General features: G+C 37.8%; 2 protein-coding genes across 2 annotated transcripts; one reads left to right on the top strand and one right to left on the bottom strand.

Moving 5' to 3' along the window:
* The first annotated feature begins 1,356 nt into the window (after positions 1–1,356).
* On the top strand, positions 1,357–3,266 carry LOC132989451 (uncharacterized protein SCO4629-like). The gene is made up of 5 exons (XM_061057099.1): positions 1,357–1,428; positions 1,883–2,006; positions 2,489–2,641; positions 2,839–3,021; positions 3,148–3,266. The coding sequence occupies exons 1-5, from the start codon at positions 1,357–1,359 to the stop codon at positions 3,264–3,266; spliced, it is 651 nt and encodes a 216-aa protein (XP_060913082.1).
* A 2,395-nt stretch (positions 3,267–5,661) lies between these two features.
* LOC132990014 (cadherin-2-like) lies at positions 5,662–12,489 on the bottom strand. The gene is made up of 17 exons (XM_061058020.1): positions 12,347–12,489; positions 11,571–11,690; positions 11,321–11,467; positions 11,021–11,165; positions 10,748–10,920; positions 10,481–10,612; positions 10,208–10,390; positions 9,351–9,652; positions 9,102–9,244; positions 8,770–8,994; positions 8,404–8,631; positions 8,042–8,163; positions 7,669–7,752; positions 7,461–7,547; positions 7,202–7,258; positions 6,982–7,065; positions 5,662–6,875 (listed from the first exon to the last, which is right to left on the bottom strand). The coding sequence occupies exons 1-17, from the start codon at positions 12,380–12,382 to the stop codon at positions 6,663–6,665; spliced, it is 2,481 nt and encodes an 826-aa protein (XP_060914003.1). The 5' UTR covers positions 12,383–12,489; the 3' UTR covers positions 5,662–6,662.
* Between the last annotated feature and the right edge of the window lie 760 nt (positions 12,490–13,249).

Genomic DNA, 13,249 nt, shown 5'->3' with positions numbered 1-13,249 from the left:
TGTGCAAAAAGATACACGGAAGCGGCGCTGGTGGTGCAGTGGTTAGCGCGCGCCCCATGTATGCGGGCTGTAGTTCTCCAAGCAGGTGGCCACCTGTGGCTCCTTTCCTGCATGTCATTCCCCACTCTCGCCCTGATTTCCAACTCTATCCACTGTCCTCTTTCTCCATTAAAAAGGCACAAAATGCTCAAAAATAAATCTTACAAATAAAAGATACAAAGGAAGTTTTTGAAGAAAGTTGAAGATTCACTTGGTAATGAAGCTAACATAATTGCTAAATGAACCAGCAGAGGGCACCTGTAACATCTTTTTAAATTGATAATATACATTTTTTTTGAATAAATGAATCCTTGTAGAGACCACACATAAGTAAGTATTGTAACCCTTACTCACTGGCTGTAGTTCAGCTCAAGCAGCAAATTTTGCTCGTTTGATTTACTCAACAGATGCACACATTTGAACATTTAATTCAGCAGGCTGGACACAAAAAGAAAACCGGAGGCAAACTGTTGTGCTTGTGCTTTCATTCCAGAGGGGAGGTTTGTTTTGTTTGAGGCTGAAAAACAACATGCCCTTTGACCCCATGTCAGCATTTACTGGCTTGCTGCTCTTAACTTGCTGCCCAGCCTTACATTTTTTTTTCATGGTTGTTGTTTTTTTCCAGCAGCCCCTAGTTGATGTGTTTGTGGTGGAAAGGCTACTGTGGCGTATTAAAGTCATTTGTATAAAAACAAAACACTTAATGTAAAGGTAGATTTGAGATAATAATGTTGTAAGCAGTAATAATGCAGCCAGTTACAAGACAGTGTAAATGAGAGGAATAATAAAACTGAGTCCCCTAACCTGCAAAGGAAAAACAGCTTGGTAATGTATTCTGGGTAACATAAGTATTAAACACCTGGGAGATTAAATGATTCAATGATTAAGTGGATGGAAGAGGGACACTTAAAGAAAACAATTTACTTTAGTTAACAGAAATGAAGATAATGAATAAGAAAGTTCAAGAATAAATGGTCTGAACCAATCTACAATTTAACTCAGGAGGTAAAAAGTTCAGTGGAAACCAGCCACTGTAGTGGTCACTCAGCCTCCTCCCCTCAGGCTGACAACGCCTTTATCGATTCTGCTGCGTCGCATATTTTCAATCAGTGAACCTTAACATGAATGATGTAAGTTTGCTCCATTGACGTTATGACAACTGCTTTATTTAAACTTCAGACTTGACATGAAATGTGATGAAAATGTGTTTCTGAGGGAGCTGGGCTGCTATGATGTTTTTAGATTGTTTTGTGTGATGTGGCTTTTGGTAGAAATGTTTGCCCCCTGCCTCTCTCCACAGTTGAGCAGGTGGAAGGAATGGATGAAGAGCGTGAGGAATGGGCCAGAATCCTGTGGGACTACCTTTGTCTAGATCAGCGTCTGGAAAAAGTATGGACTGTCATGTTGAGGATTTATTTATTTTTCAAACAGGTTCATATTTATTATATCAATTCACTTTTATTAACAATTTGACTGCACATCATGCACCATGAAAACAGTGTATAGCTGCATTTTCACATGTTGGCCACTTGGGGCAGACACTTTAAGAAGAAAAAGCCATGAAGTGCCTTCACAAAATTTTAAATATAAGGCAGATACACTAGCAACATTATTATGACATTTTAGCTTCTTTAATAGCAAGAGACGACCGTTTATTCTGATAACAAAAGAGGGTTGAAAATTGTCTGCTTAAAATATGTTAATACGTTAAAACTTTTCGACGTAAAGGTTAAGTCTACTATTGACGTAAATACCAATGAATTAACATTTTCTATCATTTTTTGATTTAAGTTTACAAAATGAAATAACTTATTATTCGTTGACAGTAACTTTTTGTTCTCAGAGTGATGTAATAATCGGTCTCGGGTGTCATGACCTTCGGGTTGCTGAAAGTTCAGCGGCTCTCTTTTTGGAAGGATGGGCTCCCCTGCTGCTCTTCACAGGAAACGTGGGCAAGCAGACTGCAGGTTAGTAAGAGCACATGCCTCTTTGTTTATGCTTGTTTGTTTGTTTATTTTAAACAAGAAGCTTAACCAAATGCATAAAACATAAAATGTATATCGCCTAAATAAAACGGGGAAATGCAAGCAATTTAAATTGGTTTGTATTGTCATATTGTGATGTATTTTCAGTTTCATGCTCTGTATTGAAACTATGTTAAATTGCATTGTCCCTATTAAATAAATAAATTCAAAGCAAAGAGCACTGAGCACATAATTACGCATACATATTTTCATATCAAAAAGTATGTGATATTGTCTGCCTTAACGAATGATATTCTTTTAACAGTTAAAATGATCTAGTTTAATTTCTTCTCTTGGATTCAGTTCAAGAGAAAAGTTCAACATTTTGATTCCTGGAGCAGCGATATCTGTTCTTACTTTACTTTTCATGCACACACAAACAATCACATCTTAGATCAGTATTGGGCAGTTTATATTTCCAATAGGTGTGTGGACTAGACCAGAGGCTGAGGTTTTTCTGGATGTAGCGCTGCGGATGGGGGTTCCCAGGATGAATATCTTGTTGGAGACTGAAGCCACAAACACTGGGGAGAATATCCGCTTTTCTCATAGAGTCCTCAAGGAGAGGAACATCCCAGGTGGGAGATCCCTAGCTGTGCTTGTTAATAAGTGTTAAAGCATTTTTCATAACCCAGGGAGCAGCAGAATATATACACCTTGGTTAAATCTGAACCCTTTACCTCAGTTTTTGTTCTAATTATCTCAATTTAACACAACAGACCCTTTTTCATCTTTTCATTTGTAATATTTGTTGTTTTTCCCACCTTCTCCGCAGTCTCCAATGTAATCTTGGTGCAGCAGCCCTTCATGGAACGAAGGGTATATGCCACTTTCATGCGTCAGTGGCCTAGCCAGGGAGAGCTCATAAATGCCATTGTGACTTCACCCCAGTTAAGCATCTTGGATTACCCTCATCCAACTGTGGGCACAGCCTCTGATCTCATCTGTTACATGCTGGGTACGGTCTATCGCTTATTCTTTAGTGCCGTGTTGGGTGTGAGAGAAATGGACTGCTGTAGGCTTTTGTGTTCTGTTTCATGAGTGTGCTACTTTAACAAAAAACATCTATGGCCATGTATTCCAGGTGTGGTGGAGAGAATTAGGGACTATCCTAGTAAAGGCTTCCAGGTGGAACAGCAGCTCTCTAGCAGCGTCCTGTCTGCATACAACTGGTTCCTCCGGGCTGGTTACTACCCCAAGTAAACAACTCGCACAGTGGTGCTATGACTGCAGGTATCAGTTAAAGTTAGCATGGTGATTTCCCCAGAGGGTTCATGCAGTTATGTTTGTCTTATCACACTATTGTGTCACTGCAAGTGAAGTACAATAATTCAAGATATATGGCTTTAAATTGTAATGCATCTTGGATTTTAAACTGAAGCTTAAGATCTCCCTTCACATATTTATAAGATCCCCCCCAAAAATTCAACTTTGCTTACAGCCATGAGCAACAAATGAAATCTCAATCAGGCTCAACAAATGACACGCAAATAACGAGTAAGCAAAGTCAAGTTCACTTTCCATGGAGTAGTTAATGATCTTTATGTTAATAAGGTAGGTGTTGCTTCCATTTTAAAGACCTTTCATATATGTATGTATACATACAATCTTAAAACAACAAACAAAAAGTAATTTGGTGTGTAGATCATGGACACTGTAGATTAGCAATATCACTGTTTAACCACAAGGAGTCAGTGCTCCATAAGAAGACAACATAGGTTGATAATTAATAACTCCATTGATCCCAGGAAATCAACAGGAGCAGACTATCTTGATCCAGTCTTTTTAAAGCTTTCCTCTCCATTTATTACTGAACACATTACTCATATTTGTATTATTTCTATTTCTTCTTGTATACTACCCACTATCTGGAGCAGGGGTGCCCAACCTTTTTTGAACCAAGATCTACTTTTACAGTTGCCAGTCTGCCAAGATCTACCAGTTCACGGCTTACAAACGCATTTAATACGCACACAACAGACAGAAAATAATTCCACATATAATAAATTACAGTTCTGTGAGTCGCAAGAAATAGTACAATAAATTTACTGACACATTTTTTCTTTTATTACTCTAATCTTAGGGTTTATTTTATTATTAGGTTTGTATTTATATCAAATCTGTTTTTCCCTCTAAATTAATTTAGTTTTTGCAACAAACAACTTTAATCTGCTCAATTTATCCACTCATGGGCACAGACACAAACACAACGACTAGGCCTCGCGTTTTGAAAAGTTCCACTTGATATAATGTTATTTATAGTCCATTTTCTTTTAAACAGGAGTTTTGCTCCTCACGGCTCCGTTCCCCGTGCGCTCTGTCTCTCTCCCCTGCTCTCTCTCTCTCTGTCTCTCGCACTCTCTCTATATCTCTCTCTCATTCTCGCTCTCTCGCACACGCAGCAATTTTATGAATAAATTAAAAATTAAATTAAAAACAGGTCGGAAATGTACTTGGACGGCCATAAATTTACTAGGGCGGCCCGCCAAGGTATCTCTATGTGTGGGAAACACTGATTGTTTCTATTTTACAATTGTATTTTATAGTGACTAAACAGCGGTCGACTGCGGTCTACTTGTCGAACGCGGTCGACTGGTTGGTTACCCCTGATCTGGAGACTGCTCAGGTGACTCCTTTAGTGGGGAGAAGAGAGAAGACAACAGTTACCCTAATAATTGTCTTAAATATCGAAATGATCTTGTCTGTCAAAAATCTTGCAATCACTGGTAAATAACCAACAAAAAAAAAATCTGTCAATTTATTTTCCCCTAAGCCCTCATCAGTCTGGTGTCAGAGTGACCCATGCACAGTACCACCTCTGCTGCCACATTAGTCGTTAATGATATTGATCCTAAAATGGACAAGAAGAGGCATTATGCTGCTGTTTGTTTGACTTGTCAAAAGCTTTTGATAAGGTTAATCACTGCCTTCTTATTCAGACGCTATATTAGGTTAATATATTAATATATATTAATATGTAATATTTGGTTTGATTTCACTGCTTGTAAGTGGTTCCAGAACTATATTTCTGATAGGTTACACGGTGTAGAGGCTGGAAATATTCAATCTGAGATTCTACCTTGAACAAAATGTGTTGCGCAGGGGTCAGTTCTGGGCCCTGTATTGTTAACAATTTATATCAATAATATTTCCTCCCATATAACTGACTGATTGTATTTTGTATGACAAAGGTGGTTGGTCTACTTTGGCCCAGAGGTGTGATAAACACCGGTTTCTACCCATTATTGGACATACCCCATCTTATATCATTTCTGTGCTGAACTGGTCCACTGGAACCTACCCAACTCGCTCTACTGACTGTCTAATGCTTGAAGTTCCTCGGGTTCATTCTGAAATAGAAAAATAAATCTTTTGCTTTTTTTGCTTCAAACATGTGGAATCTTTTACAAAATACTCTTAAGAGCGACACTCGTCTTTCTCTGAAACAAATCCGATCAATTATCTCAAATTGTTTCCCCTCGGTGTGATCGTTTTCTCGTTTTATTATATTATATTTTAATTGTCGCAGTTGTTATTGTGAGTGTTTTGTCACAAGCTTTTAAAAAGTAGACACATACACTCACACAAGACACACATATACACACACCTTTTTTATTTTTATCTCCACACAAAAAAAACAACAAAAAACTGGCTTGACAAGTTGTCAAATGGTGATTGCAGTGACTGTGGAATTATGGCTCGGTAGCGTTAGTTATTATCTTTCTTCCTTAGAAGTGTGATGTTTACCGAGAGACACACCTGCCTTTCTGCCAGTCACGTACAAACACAGAGGGGATTTTGGCTCGCATTACATGTCAGCGTTTCCAAAAGCCTGAGAACTTGTAATGCACAGTTTGTAGTTGACAGGCTTGTTTGTTATTGTAACTACAGCAAAGGCTAAAACATTGCATGAAAAACGTTCCCAAAAAATAAACCTTAAAAATACCCTGCAAATAAAAGAATAAACATCCATCCGTTCCTACGTAGGAATATTCAATGTGACCCGTAGTAAAATAAATATCTCAAACACCTTATGTTATTCTCTGTGAAAGCAACATTTGTATATAAAAAGAAAAGAAAGTTTTTCCTTGTAACTAAAGAGTAAAACACAGCTGATTAACAGCTCTAATCCCTCGTCATTTTTTGTCTCGATACACAGTGTTATACTAAAGAATACTGCAAATGCATGGACTTTAATCAGTTGGCCATAGGCTTCATTGCCACTGTTCATGTGATGCAATGCAGTAAATGTGGAATATGTAGCAGAACGTATCTTTTGATAGCGTTATTAAAGAATGAAGTTGATGAATGGATTAGTCAAGATTAGTATTTAACAAAGACTTTTTGTGTATTCTATGTTTAAAAACAAACAATTGTAACTTAAAAGTAATGTGATAGGCAGCGATTTCTCCAGTCGGGTTGTTGCTATTCTTTTACTCTATACATTCATATCAAGTTTTCTATGTGAGCTTTAAAAAGATTTCTAGAGAATTTAATCGCCTAGCTCAGAATCAACAATGTCACACTTAACACATTTCTCTTACCCCAACAACTGTAGAAGTTGCTCTCAGTATTGCTGTCTCAAGTTTGTCCGTTGCTCTAGAAATCTGTGCGACTAGTGTTTTTATGTGGACTGCAGATTGAGGCCAGATGAACAAATCTTGAGTCCAGCTCCATGTCAGGGTCAAAGGGTATATCAGGGATTGAGATGGCATCGAGAACATCGTTGGGCTCTGTGTTTTGCTCTTCAGCATACGCATGAGGAACATAATCAACCAGCTCCTCTCCTGGTGCTTGCAGAGTGTACAACTTCTGTAGTGGGGGGGGGGGGGGGGGGGGGGGGGAGCAGAATTATACTGTAAAAAAGAAACTTAACAGACAAGCTTTGTGGGTTTGATTCAAATATTATTTTTCTTACCTTTTTTATCACTTTAGGCAGAATTTCCTTTTGAATTGTAACACTGGTTTGTTCTGCAGAATATTTCAATTGACGCCCTGAACTCTGGGAAATCAGAAGCATGGATTATAATAGTGGCACACTTAATAACTACAGGAGTCTTAACAGTCTTTACAGTTAAACTTTAGGAAAATAAAAAATGAAATCGAATTAATTTTTTCACAGGGAATGATATACGTACCCTGTGCATCGAGAGGTTCTTCTGCTGTCTTCTCATTGATGATGACACCCCCATGGACTAAAAAAATATACATTCAGTGAGGAAAACTGGACATTGAGTCAACTTTGGAACTTTCATAAAATGCTGCATTATTATGTATTTAGCAGAAAGACGGTGCGTGTGTGATCGACTATCTTAAGATTGATCAGTTGTTGGTTGTGGTCTTTGTAATCATGAATGAAGAATAGAAAAAACAATTAAAACGTAAAGATTTCTGTACATAGTTTGGTAGCTGTTGTAGTGTTCCAGTTTGGGCTCTGGCCTGCTGGGCTTGTGACACTGAAGAAGTTCTTGTCTTAATCATTGGCTGTGGGAAAAAAAAAAATGACCAATCAAATTTTGACTAGATAAAAAAAATAATAATACAAATAGGTAGAAAAGCAAAATGGTGTTGTTTTAATGTTTATTGTATTTTTAAAAAAACTTACTTGTGGTGCACTACTTGTTTGGACTTGAGATTTTCTTTTGATTTTCTCCTCATTTTGACTCTTCACTTTGTATTTTGACTTCACCTGTTGAATAATTTAACAAACTATGAAGCTTAATGCAACAAGTCAGCGTTATTTTTCATTATTTGTGTGTACAGTTAATCACACGCACATACACACACACACACACACACACACACACACACACATATATATATAGATTTAGTATATGACTGAACATTTTTAGCATAGCTTTTGAGTGTAGAGTTCATTTCTATAAATTACAATGCAATTCTAATCAAATAAACACATTAAAACAAATGTAACATTAATAATAACCAGGTACATGTTATTGTGTAATGAAAGTAAATACTTTGCAGTCATCTCCCGGTGTCTCAGTGTTGCAGATCATGAGTTGCTGTCCTGAACCCTCATCCTCTGCTATCTTGTCCTGCTTTTTCTTGCATGATATCAAAAAAGCTAAAAGGAGAATGCCTGGAATACAAAGACAACACAGACAACAATCAAATTAAACAGCCAATTCATCATTAATCTGAGGAAGAGTTCATGAAAAGATATGGATTGAGTTTGATTGAGATTATGTATAGCAATTTCACACATACGATAAAACACAATAGATAAGTGTAAAACACAAAATTGGTAATTTTATTTGAACTTTGGGTCTAAAATATATGGCCGTTTTATTTGTGGTAGTAATTTAGACATAAGTCTTACCTGCAACCAGTAGAAATGCCAAAAAAAGGACCCCAATAAATGTGCCTCCAGCTGCGGCGCCAGTAGATTTGCGCACACGGCAGTTTGGTATTTCTGGGTTTGTGCATTCACACACAGTAACTGACAGGTTGTGGACAGCAGACTTGAGCTGCAAGTCCGACACTTCCAGCGCCAACTCATAGTGTCCAGAGTGAACTTTGCTTTCTTTGACCAGGTTCACAGAGTACCCTGTACATGCAGCGGAATTAATATATAATAAGCTCCAGACAGTAAAAACATCTTAGAGGTTGATTTGACACAAGTAAGACTATTTTTTACAGGTTATAGGATTTTTGCCACATTTGAAAGGATGATACAAGAGCTCACCTTGAGCAGGATCAATACTCCATTTCCCCTTAACATCTCCAAGCAGCCTGTAGCTGAAAGGCCCACTGTAGACTCCTTCATCCAAGTCAATGGCCTTGAGGATGGCCTTAGATGGTTTATCAGATTGGCAGACGTCGATTGTGTTTTCAGGTAGGTATGGAGTGTTGTCATTGTCATCAACAATATAAATGGTGAGGGTAGCAGTGCCTGTCATTGCAGGTACACCTGGCCAAAAGAAACAAAAATGTACATTTCAGCAATTATATATTATGTAAATGTACAACATTTTATCAATAACAAATACAGTGATTAAAATCCCCTTCATGTCATACCATTGTCAACAGCAATTATATTGACAATGTAGGTGTTGTTTTTCACAAATGATGACTCTCGGTCGAAAGGCATTGATGAGGTAACTTTTCCATTTTTGGGGTCTACTGTAACCCAATCAGCTGGATCGGCTTCTTTTTTGAATCTGAAAAACAGTGATGTGTTGTGTTCGATATTTTGGTGTTCTCAATGACATACTAATGTATAAATTGGTTGTAAAATACACATGCACTTTTGTTGTCAGGACTTACACTATTTTGTTTGCAGCTCCTTTCTCATGGTCTTTAGCTGTAAATGTCACCAGGTGGCGTCCCTTCTCAGCGTTCTCTTTCAGCGAAACCTTTTTGTTTCTTGGGTGTAAGACTGGGGCATCATTGACATCCTCCACATGCACTGTCACTGGATAGGGGGGTTGGCTTTTTTCTTTGTTATCAGTCATTACAACCCAAAGATCGTCGGCTTTGCGAGTCTTCACTTTGCAGGAGTAAAAGGGCATCTCATTCTCTACGGTGATATTCAGCTTATTTTCAGAACTGTCTTCATAGTCCAGAGGCTGCAAAAGATGTTGATCAAATGTCACAGCTTCTTGTGTTACATTTGCAAAAAAAAAGTCAACCACAAAGTTACAGATTTTTTTCTCTATAAATCCATATTATCCATATTATATTCCACATTTCCCCTTTTCAGTCTAATGCCTATACGCTTTTCAATAAGAGGAGGTCGTCACTGTGTTCAACTCTGTGCAGGAAAAAGAATGAAATACGATGAAGTAATGTTTATACCTGTGGGGAAATTCAGAGGGTGTAATTCCGCCTTAGCGCTTTTGTAAAAGAAACGGCGTAGCATAGTTGTTGGGAGTGAAGTGAACTTTTGTTTGTCATTGTCATATTTTAAAAAAATCCGTACCATAACAGGATGTAGAAAAATTGACAATGCTTGATATCTTAAAGACAGACATCAAACTGGGGCATCTACATAACCATATATTGAGGAATTCAAGTACACTGCAAAGTCTGAATAGTAGTTCCTTCTGTCTTGAATTAGTTTTCATACCACATAGAACTAAGGTTCCAAGATATTATGGTGATGTTGTGCGCAGACAACATACCTTTTCCACAACTAGTAGTCCGTCATTCGACTCAGAATCAGTAATGATTTTGAAGTTATTGTTGGAGTCTCCATGGATTTTATATTTGGCTTTCCAGGCATCTGTACCTTTGCTGTCTTCATCTTTAACGTGCAGACGGAAAACAGTAACATTCTCCTGTCCTTCTTTCACTCTCCCTAGACCCTGGGAGACAAAAAACATTGTTTTTAATGTAAAAGGGACCAATAGTTCTTACATTTATTTTAAGTTTATTCAAAAAAAAAAATTGCTCACCGTTTTTCCTGTGATTTTAGGAAAGTGGTTATTTCCATCTTTTATATGGACGATGACAGTAGAGGAGTTGGAGAGCTGATAATTTTTTCCATGGTCTGTGGCCACCACAGTAATGGAATATTTCTTCGCAGTCTGATCAATTAAAAAGAAAAAGTCTCATTAAAAAACAACATTTAAACATATTGAAGTTACCTTCATAGTTACATAATTAGAGACTTGGAAGTTCCAAGATCAACTGATTTAACGTCAGGTAGCTACCCCTCTAACCTTGTGTTCTAGACAGCCTCTGAAGAAAATGGTTGCAGTTTTAGTAAGACTTGATGGTTTTAAGAAGAACTTCACATTCTCATGTTCAGGAGTGACTTTGGCTATTCTGTAATCAAATTCTCCATCCGTTCCACTGTCTATATCAATCGCCTTAATGGTGATCAGGTCAGTGCCTGCCAAAATCAGATGAAAACAGATTTTGTCATTTTGTTACAAATTTAAATTTTGATTCACGTAAATTGTTGTTCCGTAATAGTGCCATGAGCAAGTTACCTTGTAATGTTGACTCCGGTATGATAACATTGTACACCTTTTGGACAAAGTTTGGTGAGTTGTCATTCACGTCCACAATTATTATCTCAACACCGAGCTGTGTGTCCACTTTCCTGGTATCCTTCTCTACTGCCTTGAATGTTAGCTGTGATGAGAGGCAATAATTGTGAAATAATCAAACCTTCAGACATGCTTCACACACAAACGCGCGCACACACACACACACACACACACACACACACACACACACACACTATTTTGCGCTTTCAAGGCGATCAGTGTGCTTTCAGGTTTTCCTACCTTCAATAGCTGGAAAGCCTCGTAGTCCACAGGCTTAAGGACTGTAACCTCTCCTGTTTCTTCGTTGATTTCTAAGGTGCCTGCGGGTTCTTCTTTAACACCCTGGCCTTCGATTTGGAAAAGGGTGAAGTTCTTAGCTATTTTAATCTGCCGTGAAAACAGAACAGCTGTGAACTTTGCAACAACCTTCCTGCATCTCATAATCTGTGCTTTACATATCCATGCATTGTAACTTTTGTTAGATACTCACTGTGCCCAGTCTTAAAGGGAAAGGTCCTTCACTATTTTCTTGAATTTTAAAGGAATTAATGATCCAGTCTCTTTTTTGTCTCTGAAGAATTTCTGAAGATGACTTGTGGACTCCCAAACACTGCAAACGAGACATTATAGTTACAGTGGATTGTTTGTTAAGGGGGCTTGTTTTGGATGATATGATTATATTATTGACAAATTTGTTAAAAAGATCTTAACACAGGAAAAGCCTCAAAATATGTGCATATAATGTGTCTTCCAGTACCTGAATTAACAGAGCAAATTTACACAAAGATGCAGAACTTGCATTTACTGCATTGGTTGTCATAATAAGTGACTCATATTCACATTTCAAATTCAAAAGATCTTTAATTCTAAGGGCTTGCATTGTGGACAACCTTAAATATTTCCAAATACTTTACAACTCAAAATCTATCTCCTTCATAATCTGTTATTTTCTTTTTTTTTATTGATATAAATTGACGTTCTGTAGGTTCAATGAAAGAAAAAAAATAAATAATTGCAGACGCCTTTATCCAAAGCAACGTACATCAGAGACTAAGTTCAACTAAAAGAAGGATCTAGAATAGAAGGAAACAACGTCAGTAAGTTCCAACAAACAGCTTTAAGTTTGATCATACACACGTGCTGACAGTCAATGCACAGAAATGCAAAACATATGTTAAAACAACCATCAATGTTGGTGTAATTTAATTCAGAAGTAAGCACTAACGCTTCCATCAAGTCAGCCCGTCTCCAAAGATGAATTCTTACCAGCATCATGAAAAGGCAGAGGTGTATTCCCTCCATGGTGTATCCAGATTATAAGGCTAATTATTATCTGCACAAAAGTAGATCTCAAGCAGCTGAGTGGAAGATCAGCTGAATGCCAACGCAGGCTCTGGCAGCAGTATACACCTGTGAGAGGGAGGGCACGTGTCAAAAGAATGACGCCCTCATGCTATGGGTTCATAACAGCTGGGCGTGGGCAAACTATTCAAAGTGTTTGTGAGTGCAAGTGTGCTGTGGATGTGTGTGTGTGTGTTGTGTTTGCAAATTAACATGTATTGTTTGCAATCCATACTCTTTAACAGAAGTATGATAAGAACTTTGTTTCATTTTCCAATTCACATTACTTCACAAGAGTTCAGTCATGCATGCAAAACAAATATGAGATTCTTGTAGAGGGGAGAACATGAATCAGTTACACACTTTAAAATGCAAAACATAAACGTAAAGGACACCATAAAAATCTCCAAGGAGCAAAATTATTTTTTTAATATATTTTTTCATTATCTTTATTAATTGTCATTCTTTCCACCACAGGGTCTACTAACAATGTTTTACCAACCTAAATAACAACATAACATAACTTATTTTAGACTCTTAAAGAGTGGTATCAGGAGGCGCTGGTGGTGCAGAAGTTAGTGCGCACGCCCCATGTATGGTGGCTTCAGTCCTCCAAGTGGGCGGCCCAGGTTCCAATCCGACCTCTGGCTCCTTTCCCGCATGTGATTCCCAACTCTCTCTCTCCCTGATTTCCGACTTTATCGACTGTCCTATCTCCCCAATAAAGGCTCAAAAAGACAGAAAACAAACCCCTCACCTTTGGTTAAGGGATCTTGTGCTGCCTCTGAAACGGATTCTGTTGTGTTTTTCTACAGCCAGTTTGAAACA

The sequence above is a fragment of the Labrus mixtus genome, chromosome 15 (genome assembly GCF_963584025.1).
Source record: "Labrus mixtus chromosome 15, fLabMix1.1, whole genome shotgun sequence".
In the NCBI taxonomy this organism is placed as follows: Eukaryota; Metazoa; Chordata; class Actinopteri; order Labriformes; family Labridae; genus Labrus; species Labrus mixtus.
Note: the sequence above shows the minus strand (reverse complement) of the source record. Positions and strands in the feature narration are given on the sequence as shown.